At 39.6% G+C, this 19,441-nt stretch overlaps 1 protein-coding gene across 1 annotated transcript; it reads left to right on the top strand.

Moving 5' to 3' along the window:
* The first annotated feature begins 5,673 nt into the window (after nucleotides 1-5,673).
* Nucleotides 5,674-7,950, top strand: lratd2b (LRAT domain containing 2b). Its single transcript, XM_041792710.1, has 2 exons — nucleotides 5,674-5,850; nucleotides 6,114-7,950. Exon 2 carries the CDS (start codon nucleotides 6,308-6,310, stop codon nucleotides 7,136-7,138), a length of 831 nt encoding a protein of 276 aa, XP_041648644.1. The 5' UTR covers nucleotides 5,674-5,850; nucleotides 6,114-6,307; the 3' UTR covers nucleotides 7,139-7,950.
* Nucleotides 7,951-19,441: the final 11,491 nt, after the last annotated feature.

Genomic DNA, 19,441 nt, shown 5'->3' with positions numbered 1-19,441 from the left:
AGCTTTTTAAAAATAAACTGAAAAAACGATAGAAACTGCAACTTTAAGATCTTAACATTACATATGAGTATTATTGCCTTCTACTTGCAAGATTCACACATTTATTCATTGACTTATTTTGAGTATTCAAAGCCAGTCTTACACTATTTTTTAATGCAGCTTCTTGATATAGTTCTTTATCCATCTAGGTTGCCATCATTAGTGGATTATTAGTCAAGTTATGACCATAAATGGCAACCAAGAAGTACACACTATGAAATTAGATCAATAGTGAAAATAATTACCCTTTCAGCCTAAAACAAAAAACTTTCTTTAAAATGTGTAAAAGTGGAAGATTTTTCTCTGAGATGTCAAAAGAATAACTTCAGAACAGTTTTTTGTGAATGAGCTATAAACAGACTGTTCTCCAACATCAGCAGGAATGCTCTTATGTGATTAAATCTCTCCCTTCTTGCCCACTCTGCCACTGTGAGGGGTCTTTGTTCGAAAGAGAAACAAACAAAGGCTGCGTTCAGATGAAATTATGTGGTGCTAATCTTTTAATAACCTTGCATCAGGCATCTTTAAAAAACTCTAATTGGTCTTTCCCTGCGAGCGGTACGTCACGCAGCACTAAGAGCATTTCCTGATGAAGATATTAAGTGGCAACAAATGATCTAGCTGATGTTGACTCATTCATTTCTCTCCACTCTGCTTCATTTCGAATTAGCACTCTGCAAATTTAATCTTGTTTACCGCACAACATGTTAAGTCACAGGTAATTTCACAACAATTTGTGGAAAGTGCTCACAAATGGGCAGCAGCATTACATTTAACATATTTCAACCATTAAGCGGTTCCCATGGAGGGGAGCAGAGCTGTAAATACCATCAGAAATTAATCACAATGTTGTTCAGACACACCAAGCTGAGAATAAAGGGAAAACAACCAATCAATTCCCTGTGGATGTTTGCTTTCTTCTGCTGATGTTTGATCTGGAATTCACATTCATCTGTTCAAAAGCTCCAGGAAGAAGGCGTAATGGCTGCCTGAGACGCTGTAAGCCTCCGTATCTGCCTTGTCCAAGAAGGTTTTTACCATTTGGCTGGAAGTGAACACAGTCTCACTTCTGGCATTGGAGTCCTGGCCGGATTGCTGTAAAACTGGAGGAGAAAGAGAAGAGACTGTTACTCTAGAAATGCTTTGATACGAGGGTAATGCTCCATTTTGTCTTGATTTTTAGGGATAAATCCAAACAGCTTGACACTCCAATTAAAAATACAGCCTGGGTTCATTGTGCTTTAACACATTTTTATAGCGTGATAAAGGAAAATGTTTTATTTTGAGGTTTCCAACATTAAAACATTTTCTTCTGCAGCAGACTTTAGGTATTTATGAACGCAAATGATACAAATGTTTCAAAACACAGACAAAGGTGTAATGACACATGAAATAAATGGTGGCTGAAAACCATTCAGCTGGCTACATTTCAGGGTACTGGCATCAGGAGTCCTTATTCTGTGTCTTTCACACTGTCGTGGCTTTCTGGGACACTTGAATACAAGGATGCCATTGTCAATGATATCTGTAACACCTCTGCTTTCCCACAATAACAAGTCAGAATGTGCTGCTGTGAAAAAGGCCCTCTGTAAAAGTTCCATTTAGACGGACTGCTTCTCTCTACTGTTGTCCCAGCTACAGGTCATTTCTGGAAGCAAAATCTTGGCATTACAGTTAAGGATAAACTACTCATATTTTTGCATTACTTTGCATTGTTTCCCATACTGTACATTGAAGATACATGGATGGGCCACCCAGATACAGTGCCTATAAAAAAAAAACTCTTTAATGTCAAAGTGAAAACAGATTTCTAAAAGATAATGTCAAGTGAAGAAACATATGTTAGGTAAAAATCTGATTGCATAAATATTCACACCCTTTAAAGTTCATCACCTAATTCAACAGAGGTCCAGCCAATCAGGTGCTAGTAGTCTCACAAGTAGTGGAATGGAAGCACCTGAGTGCAGTGAATGTGTCTGAAATGATTGTAGTATAAAGACACCTGTGTCTGGAAGCTCTAGCCACTGCTTAATCAGTATTCCTGGCAACCATTACACCATGAAGACAAAATAACACTCCAAACAACTGGAGTTGTTCAGGGAATTAAGAAAATTGAAGTCACTGAACATCCCCTAGAGTTCAGCTAAATCCATCATCAAGAAATGGAAGGAAATGTGTAGATCTGTCTAGATCAGGCCGTCCTCAGATGTGCAAACCTGACTGAGACCTATCCACACAGACTCAGTGCTGTGATTGTAGCAAAAGGTGACTCTACTAAATACTGACCTGAAGGGGGTGAATATTTATTTATTTACCTAACATATGTTTGTTGAATTAACATGACTTTGTAGAAATCAGTTTTCTCTTTGACATTAAGGATGTTATTTTTTTGTTTTGCACTAAAGCATCAAACTAATCCCCTCAAATGTCAATGCACTAATCCTGATTCTGATTCCTTGTTTGCAGTGACATAAATTTAAGTTTCATGTAACAGTCAGTTAAATTACACAAATTTACAATAGCAGCATTTTTCATTTTTGTCAGAAAAAATGAAGGAAACTTTGGTTAATAGCACGCAGTCTTGATTAGTGTATTTCTCAAGCCTGTATAAACCTAATCTGTATATTACATCATGAATTCCTGTACATATTGTACATAAATGATGTAAATTGTTGAAGAGATTTCACTGTATAATCTGATTTCACTCTTAAGCTCATTTCATGGACGTACATAACATTCTGAATACTGATCTCATTATAACTGAGCTGCTGTTTATACATGTGGTCACTGTTAGCTGCTAAGTTAATCAACCACAAGATTTTTCTATTCTGTGTAAAACGAGTCACTGATTACAAAGGAAAAAAAATTCTTGACTATGGTTTAGTTGATGAAAGGTTGAAAGTTTTTGTAATGTGCTGGTCAACATTTAATAGGCTCACACCTGTTTAGAGAAATAATCTGAAAGTATGATGCAAATAATTTCATCAATGCTGTATAGCTGTCCTTCCTAGGATGCTCATTTTGTCCTGTACATGCTGTGTTGGTTTTAGTGACTGGGAGGCCTCAGGCCCGGACTAGCATAAGGCCCTTCCTCATCTTGATTAGAGCAATCACAGCTGGTGAACAAAGAGACATTTTGAAGCATGAAGGATTCCACGTATTACTTCTCCTCTAGTAACTTGTATCAGTGGGCACAGTGTGTAAGTGATGGGAAAGAGAGAGAATGAGAGTGACGTTGAATGAGTGAAAGGGAAAGAGAGGGGCTGGGAAGTCGACAATCTGGCAGTGGAATTACATTTTACTTTATATTCCAGGCCTAACTCTGGCAACCATACAGGTTATTGCCCATGCCTTGAGGCCCCTTAAGGCAAGAGCATTTATGTAGCCAGACATTTTGTCTGGAGTGGCCCAACTGTGGCAAAGATTTATGCAGTGGTGGCTGATGCATGCTTAGGCACCAGAAAAAACAACATTTATTATTATTGTTATTTTACTAGGAATATGAACCAATTTAAATCCTAATTGTGATTGAATGGATAGATTTCCAAAGTAACACAACATACACCCCAAGTCCTCTTGGCTACTGGAGTGTCCATCAGATTTGGGCCATCACCTATGCGGGCAACCACCTGGGGTCGCTGGTGTCAGGCCAAAACCTCATAACTCCTTTTTCATTATATTGATTTTTTTAATTCATAAATCAGTTCGACTGGTCACCATTTAAGTCTGTCCAGGCCTCCCCTCCCCTCCCTGTACACAGGACATTCAGGGTGCATAGGGCCTCATCACCTGGGGGGCACGCTCACATTGAGTGCTTTTTCTTCTCTCTCAGCATATCAGGTTGATGTTTTTATGATAATGATGAACATGATGAACATACATCATTGACCAGATATAAACTTTCCCTGGGCATCACACATTAGTAAATCAACTATATATTTTTATAGAGCAGTGTCCACTCGCTCTGCTTTTCTCTTTCTCCTGATTGCTGCAGAGAAACTCTCATCATGTATGTCCCGTAAATTCACTCACTGTTCTGCACCCTCTCTGTTACAATGTCCACTCCTGTCTTTGTTTAGTTTGTGAATTTATGATTAAACTCTGTCAAGTTCCTGCGCTGGTGCTAATCAGGGATTAATTGACGTCGACCTCCTCAGTGTTTGGGGGCCTCAAACCAGAGTCTGTTCAGGGCCTCATTTTGGCTGGGGGCAGCCTAGCATCTGTCAGTGTGTTTTACAAATTTTAAAACCAGTGTGGTCAAAATGTTCAATGAATTTCATTTATTAATTACAGGGGTGAAAATGTGATTTAAAAATGTATTCTGATTATGTATAAGTATATATATTTTTATCTGTATGAGTGAGGGTGAACAAGGGGTGAGGGAACAAGGGTTAGAATGTCAAAATGGGGAAAATGTGTCAATGTTTATCTGTGAAGATAAGATGTGCATCTATGTAACTAACACTACTAATCGACACAACAAAGTATATTCAAAAAAATGTATTGATTAATCGCATTCTGATGCCACCACCAAACTGGCTTAAGTACGTTTTTCACTTCAATTGGAACACGAAAAAATTATTTATTTCTAAAATTTATAGATAAAATCCATACCCTACAGAGTAGCAGCATCCTAGATTGACCAGTGAGTGGGCGAGCCGTCCTTGGTCTCAAGTTCCCCTGTTTCAAAGAAAGTTTTGATACGATTCAAAATCAAGTCCTTTATGATTGTTTTGTTACTTTATTATTAAATCTGCCTGTCATGCAGTCGTTCTCAAATTATCGGCATATGCAATTAATTGTAATTAATTAATTAAAAAGCCTGTAATTAATTTGATAAATTTTTCAAACCAACTGGCAGCACTATTTAAAACGATAAAACGTGTCAAAAAGAAAGTGACCATTTGGTGTTAAGATTCATGGAAAAATACGGTGTTTTTCATTCCCTGAAAAGAAGTGATTTTGGAGATAGGAGGTTTTTACCCAACGCCAATGACTCTTAATTGGTTTAAAATTGTAAACACCCACTAACAGATGTAAAAAGATGTTTTAAAGCTCTGATTTATGGAAATAAAGAGAAATGGAGATATGAGGTTTTGGCCCAACTGTAACCTTAACATCAGGGTTTCAGGCCACGCCCCCCTTGAAAATGGCGTCCATATAACTCCCATGCCTTGGGGCCCCTTGGGCATGAGATCCCAGGCAACTTCCTACCTTTACCAAAACAGCTTTTGTGTTCATATTATTTATTATTATTAGAAAAAGTTCTCATTTTAAATACTTTGACCATAAAATGCATCTTTCAATTATTGTGGTTGAATGGAAAATTCTGATTCTATATTAGCTGTAGATTCCCCACAGGAGCTTTTAATTTAAATACGTTTAGTTTTTAATGAGTTTTTTGGCTTAGTTTGGCAAATTTCATAATACAATGTACGGGTAATATTTTACTGATGAAAGAAATCCCATATGGAAAAAACTGTGGAAACATCCACCCCATGTGGTAGATCGTCCTCACTACATCTCATATGAAGACCGGAGTGAGTACGTAAATGAGTCTAAAAAGGCGTACTGTCTCTTTAAATGACAACACCTCCCAGCAGCCACTGATCCTAGCTGAGTTTCGCTGCAACAAACACGGAGGTACAGAGTACTGACAGTCTGTAGAGCAGAGCAAACCAGCAGCCTGCTGTAGAGGAAGGAGCTGCTGCTGCTGACTGTGATCCTGTTTATTTTACTGATGTGACGCCAGGAGAGAGGAGAGAGAGGGAGAGAAGGAAGAGCTGCTGAGTGTGAGGAGTCGACCTGCAGGTGAGTGTTTGCCGGAGTTTCACTCAGTCTCAACTAAATAACTGAGAAATACCGCTGTGTAAGCAGAATGGGAGTGACATTAAACCGCTCTGGAGTGTATTAAAACTGGTGTTAGTTTGGTGAGTGTCGCTGAAACTGTGAGCCAACAGGTGCGACAGGTCACACCTGTTGGGAATGTGAAGTAAGGCTCTGACTTTGACTTGTAGATCGGTTTCTCCTGCTCTAAAATTAATGATCGCGGCGTTTGTCTTTGTTTCCTACAGGTGTGCGTACTCGCTGCTCATATAGAGGATTTATTTTCATGGACATGGATTATTGGTGACCGTCTTTGGATTTAGTTGAGACTCTGTCCTCCGCCTCGCGCCTCCTTCCTGTGTCTGCTCTCTGAGTGCGCGTAGAACAGGTGGATCCTGTTTCTGTGCTCAGCCCTCTCCCCCTTCATCCACCTTTCACCTTTATGGGGAACCAGGTGGAGAAACTGACGCATCTGAATTACGCAGAGGTGCCAACGTCGGACCCAAATGGGTTCGACCCGGACGACGACGTACCCCGGATCGGCGTCTCTTACATTTTCTCCAACGACGACGGCGACGATGATCAGGACGAACACATGGACCACTTTTCAAATGAAAACCACGCGGTGAATCATGACGAGAAGCCTTTCGACCCGCAGGACGAGCTGGAGTGCGCTGTTTACTACCGGGAGGAGTGCGTCTACGAGAGGAGCAGCGGGGACGCGACGCACTCAGCGGAGAGTCTGCTCAACAACTGCAGACCCGGAGACCTGCTGGAGTTCGTGGCCACTGGACAGTATCCTCACTGGGCTGTTTACGTCGGGGACTTCCAGGTAGTTCATCTGCACAGGGCTGAGATAAAGAACAACTTCCTCACAGATGTGAGCCAAGGTAAAAAAGGCCGGATAGTGAACGGCATGTACAGGTACCGTGCGCTCCCGCCGGAGGTGATCGTGCGCAACGCCCTGGATCACGTTGGCTCCAGAGACAGAGAGCTGTACTGGAGAAACTCTGAGTGCTTTGCCGCCTGGTGCCGCTTTGGGAAACGGGAGTTTAAAATAGGAGGAGAGATAAGGATTGGAAAGCAGCCATACAGGTTAAAATTACTCTTTTCAGAGAAGAAGAGCCACGTCCTGGAGTTTCAGAGCCTGGAGGACGTGATCATGGAGAAGAGGAGGAACGATCAGATTGGAAAAGATGCTGTCATGCAGGAGCTTGCAAACCACCTGAACGCAACACATGAAATTAAAGAGGAGGATTATGTTAAAAGTTAATGACTGCTGTTTTGGTCATCTGGTGCGGATTTGAGCTTAACAGAAAAATGCACACTCAACATGCTTAGACACAAAGCATGTGTGCTGCTGCTGAGGAGGCATTTATCCCTCCTATCAGCCAATAAGAGCTCTGCCAGGGCTCGGTGCATGTGCCATACTGCAACCAAAAGTGTTTCTTGAAGGATTCAATCTTAGATATCCACTTTCCTTTCCAAATAAGAATAAAAACCCAGCCATATGTTGATACTTCTCTCATGTTTGCAGATCACAGGGGCCAAACAAAGTTCAAACAAGTAAATTTGCATCAGAGATGAATGAAAACAGAACATTCCCTTCCTCCTTCTAACAGAAATTAGTTTTTACACACTCAAGGCAAAATGAAGTGACTTGTTTTGACGGATACATCTGAGCTGCACCTGCAGACTAATTATTTGGAAATGAAGTCAGAATTTAATGGCGTCATCATAATTATCTTTTCTAATCTGGCGAATCTTTGCACACAGGAGCATAACCTCTTAAATGTTTCTCCTACCTGAAGAGAGAGCTGAAAGTGCTCCTGCACAACTCAGGTGTCGGTGGAGATCAATACAGAGTGGAAAAGAAAGGACTGCGTGCTTTTATAACTGTGACAACCTTGAGGATTCCCTTCTGTTGCTTTCTATCCAATCATCGCACAGCTTTACCCACTCTGTGACTGTTGTGCACAGTCTTCTATGTGCACTTGTATCGATTTAGTCATTTGAACAGTTTATTTTTGAGAAAAAAAAATATGTTTGTATGAAGAAATACAGAAATAAATATATATATTTGAACAGGAAAGTTTATTTTTCTCTTGAGTGAAGGATTGTTGGTGACCTTTCAAATGATTTATGGGGATGTTGGTACACTTCAAAAACAAACTTGGAAAAGGCAGAGGAGGCTATCAACACAGCACAAACTTACATCTTAACAAGACTAATTAGTAGTCAAAAATGTCTCATTGCATTTATATAAGACTCATTCTCCTGACAAGTGCAGATAAATATTTAATTTGAAGATTAAAAATGAGGCCTGCAGTGAAGAAATCTGCCAGTCAGGCAAGAAAATTTACTCAATAATCTTAAAATTAGATGTTTCTATAAAATTAGTTAAAGCTACAATATGCATAATTATTGCACTGAAATGTCTATTAATCAAATATATATATATATATATATATATATATTAGTGGAGATGACATAACCTCAAACTAGGAATGCATGATATTATTGACATCTGTATCGGTAGAGCAGTGGTGAACTCAGGATGTTTGAGGAGCAGGGGCGAAAATGAGAAAAGGGCTCCTGTTGTGAGCAGAGGGCCACCATGGTTTAAAAAGTCAGCAGACATTTAAAGTGAAATAGTAAAAAATTCAGGTTGAGATTTAACTTTTTTATTATGATTAAACCAACCACACCTCTGTAAAACAAATGAATTATGACCATTGATTTAACAAAGGTGCACAAAGGAGGATGTCAGCGAAAATGGACTTAAAGCTCTTCATTGCATTTCCTCCACTGTTACTCATGGGGCTTCATCTACTGAGAGGACATCCCGTGAAAGACTGAAAGACAACCCTGGAGGGCACTTTATCACTTATTGTCCACTGGAAAGGCAGAATATTGAGTAATTTATCATGTACTGCCTATTTAAAAGCACCCTAGAGGCACTTAGAGGGAACTAAGCCAAATTTTCTCACAAGAAGGGCACTTCAGAGAGCAATTAATATAATTTGATTTATGTATGTGGAGGGCATCAACGAACACTCCTTGTCAATTTTTTCACCTTTGAGGGCATGTAAGAGGGTAATTCGTCAAATTTTGTCCACTCAGAGAATATCAAGCCAAATTTTGGCAATTAAGAGAGCACTAAGCCAATTTTGTCCATGTAGAGACCACTTAAGAAAGCACTTTGTCAATTATTGTCCACTTAGAGAGCAATAAGTAAAATTTTGTTAATTTAGAGGAAACTTAAGAGGGCACTTTGTTAAATTTTGTCCACAAAGGAAGCACTGTCAATTTTTGTCTACTTGGAGACATCTAAGCAAAATTGTGTCCATTAAGAGGCCACTTTAAAGGGAACATAGCCATATTTTGTGTATTTAGAGGACACTGAAGAGGGCACTGAGCAAAATTTTGTCCATTAAGAGGCCACTTAGGAGAGCATTTTGTCAAATTTTTGTTCACTTGAATGCACCAAATTGGTCAAATTGGGAAATTTTGTCCACTAAGAGGGCACCAAAGAGGGCACTTCATTGCATTTATCTACCACAGTGTTAATTTTGTCGTCTAAAACTATGACTAAAAATGTTTGTTGACAGCCTTTTTTCCATGACAAAAACTGGACTAACAAAAATAGATCTGTGATGACTAAAACTGACAAAAGTCGTCAAGATGACTAAAACTAGACTAGAATGTAATGTAGTTTTTGTTGGACATTCAAATCATCAATATTTCTCCACGTCTCCAAAATTCAGCTCTATCTCTTCTGTCTCTCAGCTGTAGAAAGCAGGGACCCCAGGTTTAGCAGAGTGTGTAGACAATGTCATGATTTGGTACCAGATCTAGACAAGAGAATAATGGCTTGAACTGGAAGTTAAGACTAAAATGTTAGGACATTTTATGGACTAAAACTAGACTAAAATGTTTTTGAATTTTTGTCCACTAAAACTAGACTAAAACTAAAAAGGGTAAATGACATGTATGAAAGTTTCTGCCAATATTTACAGCTGATCTATCAGCTGCACATACAGTAGAAGTATAAATCATATCAGACTTTAAAAGTGGCAAAATTGACAACTTTCCCATCAGGTTTAGTTGGTGGACTATAGGGTGTTACACACTCACGACAGACAGATAGATAGTAATGCTGTCAAAGCTTTTAATCAATTAATCACGGGGGGTGAAATTTTGATTTAAAAATATATTTGCTGATTAATCTCATTCTGATACCATCACACAACCCGCCAAAGTAGCTTTTTAACTTTGGAACACGTAAAAACTCTCTGTGCTCTTAATGTTTTATCGTTTAATGATTAAATCCATAAAGTGTAGATTAAAATAATCCCAGAGTGACTAGTAGTTGGACAATCTGCCCTCAGTCTCCACTTCTGTTTCAAAAGCTGACAAAAAGTCTTGATGCCATTCAGAAGCATGTCCTTTCTGATAGTTTTGTTACAGTTATTATTCAATGTACCAGTGATGCTTAATATGCAATTAATTGCAATTAATTAATTACAAAGCCTAAAATTAATTTAACTAATTTTTCAATTGACTGACAGCACAGACAGATAGATAGATAGATAGATAGATAGATAGATAGATAGAAAGAATTGATTGATTGAATTAGTCAGATTGATCGATTAGTTAATTAATCCTGAGGGAAGCTCAAGGCACAGACTAGGAGGCCCACTTTTAACAGCTTTTCTCCCTCATTATGTAAAATTCATCTATGGAATGAAAAATGTGATTTACTATTCAGTAAGCACAGCTTACAGAGTTTTCAGAGAACATAGTCGACAGTGTCAATAAGAAAAAAAAGCAATGGAGGTGGGCAGAGCTGAACAGCTCATCTCCAACACACCTTTGTTATTTTGATTGAGAGCCCCCTGGCAGTGGAATTTACGTTCTGTGCATTCATTACATCTCATTTACAAATCTTTGCCCTACTGGCACATTTTACTCCTTTCTAAAAGCAATCCATGCCTCATTTTTCATTGAAAATATCTTGAAATAACATGTACATTTGGACATGTCAGCTACAGTTGGCTTTTAATGATTGTAATAGGATCTTTCCACTAGGAAGTAGACGGATGCACTTGGCTAGATTAAGTTCCCACAGTGTATTTCCTCCAGAAACACCATGAAAAGCAGCATTGTTTGCATTGCACAGCAGCTACTCCTCCACCATCACAATCCCAGCTGACACCCTGGAGGAGGCGCGTGTTACCTACCTGTTCGGCTCTTAAGATCGCCTTTTGTTTGTTTCTTGTGTTGTTGAAGAGAGCTGGCTGCCCTACAGTTAAAGCTGTCAGTGCTGCCAGTTTTCATCTAAACATTTGCCTGGGAGCCGCTGCAGCAGCACCTTCAAACTACTTAAACATCAGCTTTGTTGGCGTGTGTTAAGTTGTGTTCCGAGCGTGCCGGACGTTTTTTTGCTTTGTTTACACCTCTGTCGAGTGTAGATAAGTCATTTTTTAAAAGTTTTGCCGCAGGCCTCAAATGTTCTTCCCCCAAATTTGGCTTTCCTTCTTCTAGGAGCTGGAATCACAGCATTCATTAAATATTGGGCAAAGGTGCAGATTTGTGAACAACCAGCCATCCAAATCTCATCCAAATGAAGCTTTTAAAGGAACAGTACAAGAAAGAGACATATTTAAACACAGGTGTGTGCTTTAATCTGCTTTATAGTTCCCCTGGTCAGACTTTGAGGCATAACTCTGATTGAATGACGTTAATTAAAGAATGTGAAACAATAAGAACCTGTGAAACTCTTTGTAGGATGTCTGCAGACACACAGACTGCAACGGAAATTACAGCAGACTCTGAGGTTGTTTTGAACCCTCTTTTTCCTTCTCTGGGTTTCACAGGAAGCCAATGACTCGCTCGCAGTCAGTCACTAGATGAGTTACTTTGCCTGTTTGTTTTCTTCTGGTCATATTTGCATGGAGATAATGCTGTTTCATTTAGCTGCAGGTAAGGTCCCACTGGACCCAAAGCAGGATCATCATCAACACTGGAATTAAATAGGAAAGCTGCCGGACACATTAGCATTTCTTCAATCCCTCTGTGGTCCAGCACAGTGATGAAATATAAATTGTGTTTGTGTGTGTGTGTGATGCATATTTATGATAATCAGTCATATTCTTTAGCGCCCACAGCACTGGGTGAAGCACACAACGTTAAAGCTGCTGCCAGAGGAGTGCTGTTATCATGAGTATAGACTCATACTTTCTGCTGTGGTGACAAAACTCAAACACAATTATACTTAAAGGGGAGAGCTTTCTGGGGCCTTGTCCACATAAAGATGCAAACAATATCTTCCTGTTTTGTTTGGAAAAAGAAATTTCTGCTTAAGAACCAAGGACGCCAGGGAATATAATAGAAGGAACTACAATAACTTTGAGAAAAATTATTAAATAATTGAAAAAAAAGGAAAAGGGTGAAAACTATAAAAAAGGGGTTAGAGGTGACAAAAATTGACCCGAAAAGAAAGTGGTTACAGAGTGGTGAAAGTGGTTTAAAAATGGCAAACTGGTTAAGAAGGGCAAAAAAATGTTCAGCAGTTAAAAAGTAGAAAAAAAAAAACAAAAAGTGGTGAAAAGTAGTTGCAGAGGTGCAAAAGTTGGAAAAAGTGGAAAAAATGGGTTGATAAGGGCAAGAAATAGTAAAAATGGCTGGGAAAATGGTGGAAAGCAGTTAAAATGTGGCAAAATGGGTAAAAGGTGACAGAAAATTGGCATAAGGAAAGTAGTGAAAAGTGGTCACTGATAAGCAAAAGTTGGGAAAAAAAAACAGGTTCAAAGAAACAAAAATCTGACAAAATTGACAAAAATGTGTTTAGAAATGCAAAATAGGATGAAAAGCGGTTAAAAAGTGGCAAAAACGACTTGTGGTGTCAAAATGGGCAAAAATGGCAAAAAGGGCTAAGAATGGCAAAATAAGGTCAAAAATGGGTGAGAAAACGCAGAAAAGTAGTTAAAAGTGGAAATAATGGCCAAAAAAAAAGTGACAACAAATGAAAAAAAGTGGTTAAATAGTGGCAAAAGTGGAATATATTAGGCTTAAAGAATCAAAATTAGGCAAAAATGGGTCACGAAAGGGAAAAAGGGGCAACAATTTGCAGAAAAATGATTAAAAGCAGTTAAAAAGTGGCAAAATAGGTTTAGGGTTTAAAAATAAGGAAAAATATGGCCAAAGCAGGTTATAAAAGGTAAAATAGGGTTAAAAATGTATTTAAAAATGATGAAAAGCAGTTAAAAAAGTAGAAAAAAAGGAGATAAAGCTTTCAAAATTGGCAAAAATGGATTACAGAGGCAAACATTTGGCAAAAAGTAACAAAATGGGGTGTCAAGTAGTGAAAAACTGGTTAAAAAGACAAAAATGATATTGCAGATGGCCTAGAAGTCAGTTTATGTCCCCTGCTCATGGGTGGCCCAGGTTCAAGTCCAGCCAGTGGCTCTTTCATGGCATGTCATTTCCCACTCTCTCATCTCTCTTTCCGGCTGTGCCCACTGTCCTTTCTCTTTCTAATATAGGGAACAAAGCTCAGAGGTAAATCTTAAAAAAAGAGGCGAAAATGGTTCAAATTTGGAAACAATGTGGAAAAAATAGTGATGAAAAGGGGTTAAAAAGTGGCATGAATAAATAATTTGAACATCAAAACCCAATAACAGCTTCACAGACTTTTCTGCTCTAAAATGTGGTAACTGTTGGCCAGGATGCTAGCGCCAATGCTACTGATCCAACACACATGAACTGACATCATCAATGCATCAAATCTGTGGGCAGGCCTGCTTACATGATATACACTATATTCTATTTAATTTGTTTTCCCACATATTCTCTATATATGTGATGAAAAACAACTAATACAGCTGAAAAAACAGTCTAGGTACCCTTGAAATCTGACCGGCCACCCCAAAGACTCACACTATAGTTTCCTGTTTCCCTAGTATGAGGCGAGACATTTGATAAGATCAGATGAGGCTGCAGGCAGATTGTAACTTCATTTGCAGTTCATTTTGTGTGGCATTTCCTTGTATTTAATACTTTTTTTATGACAATGCCTACACATCTTTTTAAATCTTTAAAGCTCCTAAGAGGAGATTGAAATGAATACTGATGCTTTTTGATGAGCTCTGAAAACAAACAGGACCATCAACAGCGAAACTAACTATTGCTACACAGTCATTTCAAGAGCACACAACTACTGCCAGGGGGTAGGTGATAGTTCGACTGCTAAAAGACTGCAGAGAAAGGGTGTGCTTACACCAGACAATTCATACCGTGCCCGGCGATGTTTATGGGACCTGCAGAGGTTGGTATACTCTTAATTTATGCTCCACATTTTTGGTGACACATCCAGCAAAGAATAAAAGGCCTGTGTTAGACTGCTCTTGGATAAATCCTGCACCTGAAAACAGGCCAACTGAATTAGCACACTGACACCACAGTTCTATTGCTCACTTCCCAGTTGTAAGGAATTTGATTAAATTCTGATGAAGGAAGCAAGCTGACATAAAGTAGTGCTACCAACTCTATTTACATCACCAACAAAGGCAATTATGAGGACTAGCCAAAGTATTGAGAAGGGTGTTGCTGCAGACCGTACATCTTTAACGGCCAAAAATACATGCTGCATCTTTCCAAATAGACCTGTCATGCCACATCGACTCATATCCATTGCATGAATATATTTGACATGCATCTGGGAAAGCTAATAAAATAAATGTTACTACTTTGTCAAAATATTTCCCAATTATTGCTGGTTGGCTTGTCATAGGAACAGCGGCATATGGCAGGTTTTTCAACTAGAATATGGAAATGAAGTTGTATGTAGGCAGTTGAGGGTTACACTCATGTTCAACTACTCAACTGAAGTGATGAGTAACCACATTAAACACGAAATTAGTCTGCGATGAATTTAACTGCTTTCTTGGTGTTTTATCTTCTAACGACCAGCCGGTTACACACAATTCAAATGGTTGTTTAGCCAAATAGGGAAACAGACACCTGGGAACATTCGTAGCATCCTAAAAGCTATGAATTGCTCTTGTTTTATGCCTTTATTCTGACAAGACAGTGGGTAGAGCTGGATGATAGAGAGATCGGATGGGGGATTACATGAGGACAAGAAGCCACAGGCCTGATTTGAATCAGGGCCAGCTAATCTCTCTGTCTGACGCCAATCTCCTGCTGACAGCACTACACATATTCTGAATAACTACTGAAATAACCATTGCTTTTCCTGAAGCTCTGGTTTGTTTTTGTTGGTCATACAGAGACATCAGGTTTAATCCAGTCTGTTTCACAGCCAGATAAAACCTCCTCACAGGAGCTATAAGCTCTAATAAACATTTTAAATGTATGTCGATTTCATTATTATAAAAAATATTTGAACCTTTTTTTGCTTACATCAGTGTCTGCTTGCTTACATGTCTTGGCCCTCCGCTGATGCAATGTCAGACTTCTTTGAAAGCTTTATCAGTAAAGCAGTGGGACGCCGGCCACATGCATAATAATATGCATGCATGCATGATGCAAACAAAGCAGGGAGCTGCACGTCGGAGTCCATGGCAGCCTTGGTGTTAAAACTCCACAGGGTGTCTTAAATTTTCTGAAACCAAGCTAGACAAGGTGTGACCAGAGAGAGTGATCTGTTTAAAAGTCGTGGCAGAAAAAGTGTGAAAGCAGGGGAAGCTTTCAGTTTGACACGTTGTCTCATTCACGTCTGCCTTTTGGCCACTCAGTCTGTTTTGTTTCCTTTGGAGCGTTGGAGGAAAGCCCACACCCCTTCAGGCAACGCTGGCAACATCACAGAAGTTGGGGCCAAGCCAGAGCTTGAATCAAACCCACCCTGTGTTTACAAAATGTCATTATGTACCAAAAACTTCCTCCCACACGCAAACATGTCTGAACTTTCGACGAGTGTGGTGTATGAGGAGATTGTATCTGACAGGCCTACAGGAAGAGGGAGTGTTTCAGATGAGGCCTCGAGTCACGGAGAGATTGTTATCCAAGTGGGACAAACAGTGGTAGTTAGAGATGGATACTTTGAGGATGATATCAGGTTGTGTGCTCCACTATTTAGAACATGGATCTCACCTCAGGGTTGTCCTGGATGACCAGTTTTAGGCTGCTTTGCTTTTCAAACAGCATCTCTCAACGTCTCAGATTTTTGCCAACAGATAGGATTCATTCTGAACCAGTAAAAATGTATGAATGGCTGCAAGGGGAGTGTGTTCTTGTAAGATAAGATAGTAATAATGATTACTAAGATTAAACTGGCCTTTGATAAGAAGTGCCACATCGAGTGTTTCAAATCTTGCCAGCAGTGATATGAACTCTTTGAAAACAGGGCCACTCTGCGGTCATGTTTACTGTCATTAATACCAAGCTCCTGTACACCGTCCAACATATATATTTACTGAATGATTCACTTCTACACCTTCGTCAGGAGAACGGTGTAACAGGTAGCACATTTAAGTAGCTCAAGCCTGCAACCACAAAGCCTCATCATTATGTCAGACGAACTAATCGAGACTTAAAAACAGAAGTAATCATTATTTTTTAAAAATACATTTCTAAGCTTGTTATGCCTTTATTTTATTGAAAGAAGGACTGTAGATGAGGTTGGATCAGAGCATGGGGGTGAGGCATGTGGGAAATGAGCCACAGGCTGGATTTGAACCTGCACCATCCATGTACATGGGGTGTGGCCAAACCACTAGGCTGTCCTGGCTCCAAAGAAACAATAATTAGCTTCCTGTGTGAGAGTTCACATAAGAAAGAGTTGTCTTCAGCTTCAGTGCTGATTCTTCACAAATTGTAAATTCATAATTTTAAGTTAAGGTGATCGGTTTGGTGCACTGTAGCACCCACTAAAGGTCTGTAAATGCAACTACACTGTCCTAAAACACTGCTGCTGTACACCCTCACCTTTTAAAAGAGATATACAGTACATTCAGAAAGTATTAAGACCCCGCCCCCTTCACCTTTTTTAATTTTGTTAAGTTCCAGTAAAAAAAACATTTTTATTCTTATCAATCAACACTCAGTGCCCTAATTTGGCAAAGGAATAACTGATTTTTTTGCAAATATATTAACAATAAAAAACTGAAATATCACATTTTCATAATTATTCAGACTCTTTGCAAAAACACACTTCTCTATAGAAGGCCTCATAGCTGATAGTGAATATCAGGTCAAAGGAACTGCCTGCAGAGCTCAGAGACAGGATTGATGCAAGGCACAGATCTGTGGAAAACTACAAAACATTTTTGTTTGACTGAAAGTTCCCAAGAACACAGTGGTCTCCATAATTCTCAAATCTACATGAAAGCCCACTTGTCTTTCATGTAGAGCAGAAATATCAAAATGCACTGAATGGACAAAAACATTTGCAACATTACACCAACAGGGATTGTAATGGCATTGAATTCAAATATATGTATTTTAATATGGTCCCCCCTTTGCTGCTATGACTGTTCTTGAAAGGCTGTCTGCAAGATTTTGGAGTGTTTCTACTGAAATTTATGCACATTCATTCTAGGGAGCATTTATGAGGTCAGGCACTGATGTTGGACAAGAAGGCCTGGCTCACAATCTCCATTCAGTTCATCTCAAAGGTGCTTGATGGGGTTGAGGTCAGAGCTCTATGTAGGCTAGTTAAGTTCTTCCACACTGAACTCATCAAACTATGTCCTTGCCTTGTGCGCTGGGGCACAGCCATGTTGGAAGAGAAAAGGGTCTTACCCAAACTGTTGCCACAAAGTTGGAAGCAGAGCATTGTCCACGTTGACTTGGTATGTTGAAGCATTAAGATTGCCCTTCACTGGAGATAAGGGGCCTAGCCCAAACTCTGAAAAAAAGCCCCATACCATTACCCCTCCTCCACCAAACTTCACTGTTGGCACAATGCAGTCAGGCAGGCATTGTTCTAACAGCATCCACCAAACCCAGACTCACTCATCTGCCTGCCAAACAGAGACACGTGATTCATCACTCAACAGTAAATGTTTCAACTTCTCCACAGTCCTGTGTCAGTGTGTTTTACACCACTCCATCTCATGCTTGGCATTGTACTTAGTGATGCATGCAGCTGCTCGGCCATGGAAACCCATTCCATGAAGCTCCAGTTGCACAGGTTTTGTGCTTTCATTAAAGAGGTAGTGAACACTTTGGTATTTTTTTCATCTGTACACTGAGGTAATTTACTGAACTATAATAAAACACATCAGTGTTGGTGTTGTAGCTGAAAGTTGAACCAAACTGATAAAAATCTGGATTTTACGGCTTTTAATTAACTCAAACGGACATCTGCCTTGAAAAATCTTTTCTGAAAAGGTGGAAACCGACCATCGGCTGTAGTAACGCCGCTGCTAGAGCAAACGACTCAAACAGGTAGTGCCCAGGACCACCACGGTCTGCTACCACACTATAGCCTGCATCAGGGGACTCTGTAGGGGAAAACTCCTCCACTTCAAAAGATCACTATGAGGCAGCAGTGCTGTGGGACTCTGTGTCTCTCTCTGACAAGGGGACATCACTGTCACTCCCGCCTTATTTGGAAAACCCCATCCTTTCCCCCTCCCTCCTCTCAGAACCAAAATGCTCACTTTCTGTGCATTTTTTGAATTACGGAGGTGGGCGGAGTTAGCTCTGAGCCGGGGGTTCACTTACACTTTAATGCCAGTGAAATCTCAGAACTCTTCAGCTATGGAATCAGCAGTGTTGGTGACTTTTACGCACCATGTGCTTTAGTAATCGTTGATCCTTCTCTGTGTTTTTTTGTGGCTGGTTTGCTGTTGTTCCTAAATGCTTCAACTTTCTTATAATATCAGTCACAGTTGACTGTGGAATATCAAGCTGGGATTAAATTTCATAACCTTTTTTACAAAGGTGGCATCCATCACAGTACCACACTTGAAGTCACTGAGCTCTTCAGAGCGACTCATTTTGTATCACAAATGTTTGCTTGACTAGGTGCCTGATTTTATACACCTGTGGCAACTCCTATCATACAGGAGGTCATCAGTGAACGAAACTATGTTAAAACTAGAAAAATCAGTGTCTAAAATGAGCATATTTCCAAACGTAGCTGCATAATTATACTAGATTGAAAAACATCTAGTGATTACAACTCTCCTACACACCTGTCTTATGAAATGGATGAGCAATGTATTTTTGCATTTTAAAGTTAATTGTGAAAATCATTATTTTGCTTCTTCAGCCATAATAATCATCTGCTTGAAACAGAAACAGAGTGCCATAGGGGGTTTGTTTGTCGGGCTATTTCCCTGACCACTCACCTGAATCATGTTTAGAGGGACAGTTTAATTTCCTGAATTAGAGAGCAAATAATGTACCTCTGAAATTAACTACACTGTGTTTGCTAATAAGTATTGATCCCTGCAACTTATACAACTTTTTGTTGTTGTTGCTGGAAACTTTTCTGAAAGCACCACCCACTTGTTTTGTGTTAATAATTTACTCTGGACTCCTACCAGTTTGACTTGGATGGGGCTGTGTTTACTGTTCATCTCAGACTGGCGCTACGTGTGTG

This window comes from Cheilinus undulatus, linkage group 8 (assembly GCF_018320785.1).
Source record: "Cheilinus undulatus linkage group 8, ASM1832078v1, whole genome shotgun sequence".
NCBI lineage: Eukaryota > Metazoa > Chordata > Actinopteri > Labriformes > Labridae > Cheilinus > Cheilinus undulatus.
This window is presented reverse-complemented; position numbering and strand designations above follow the sequence as displayed.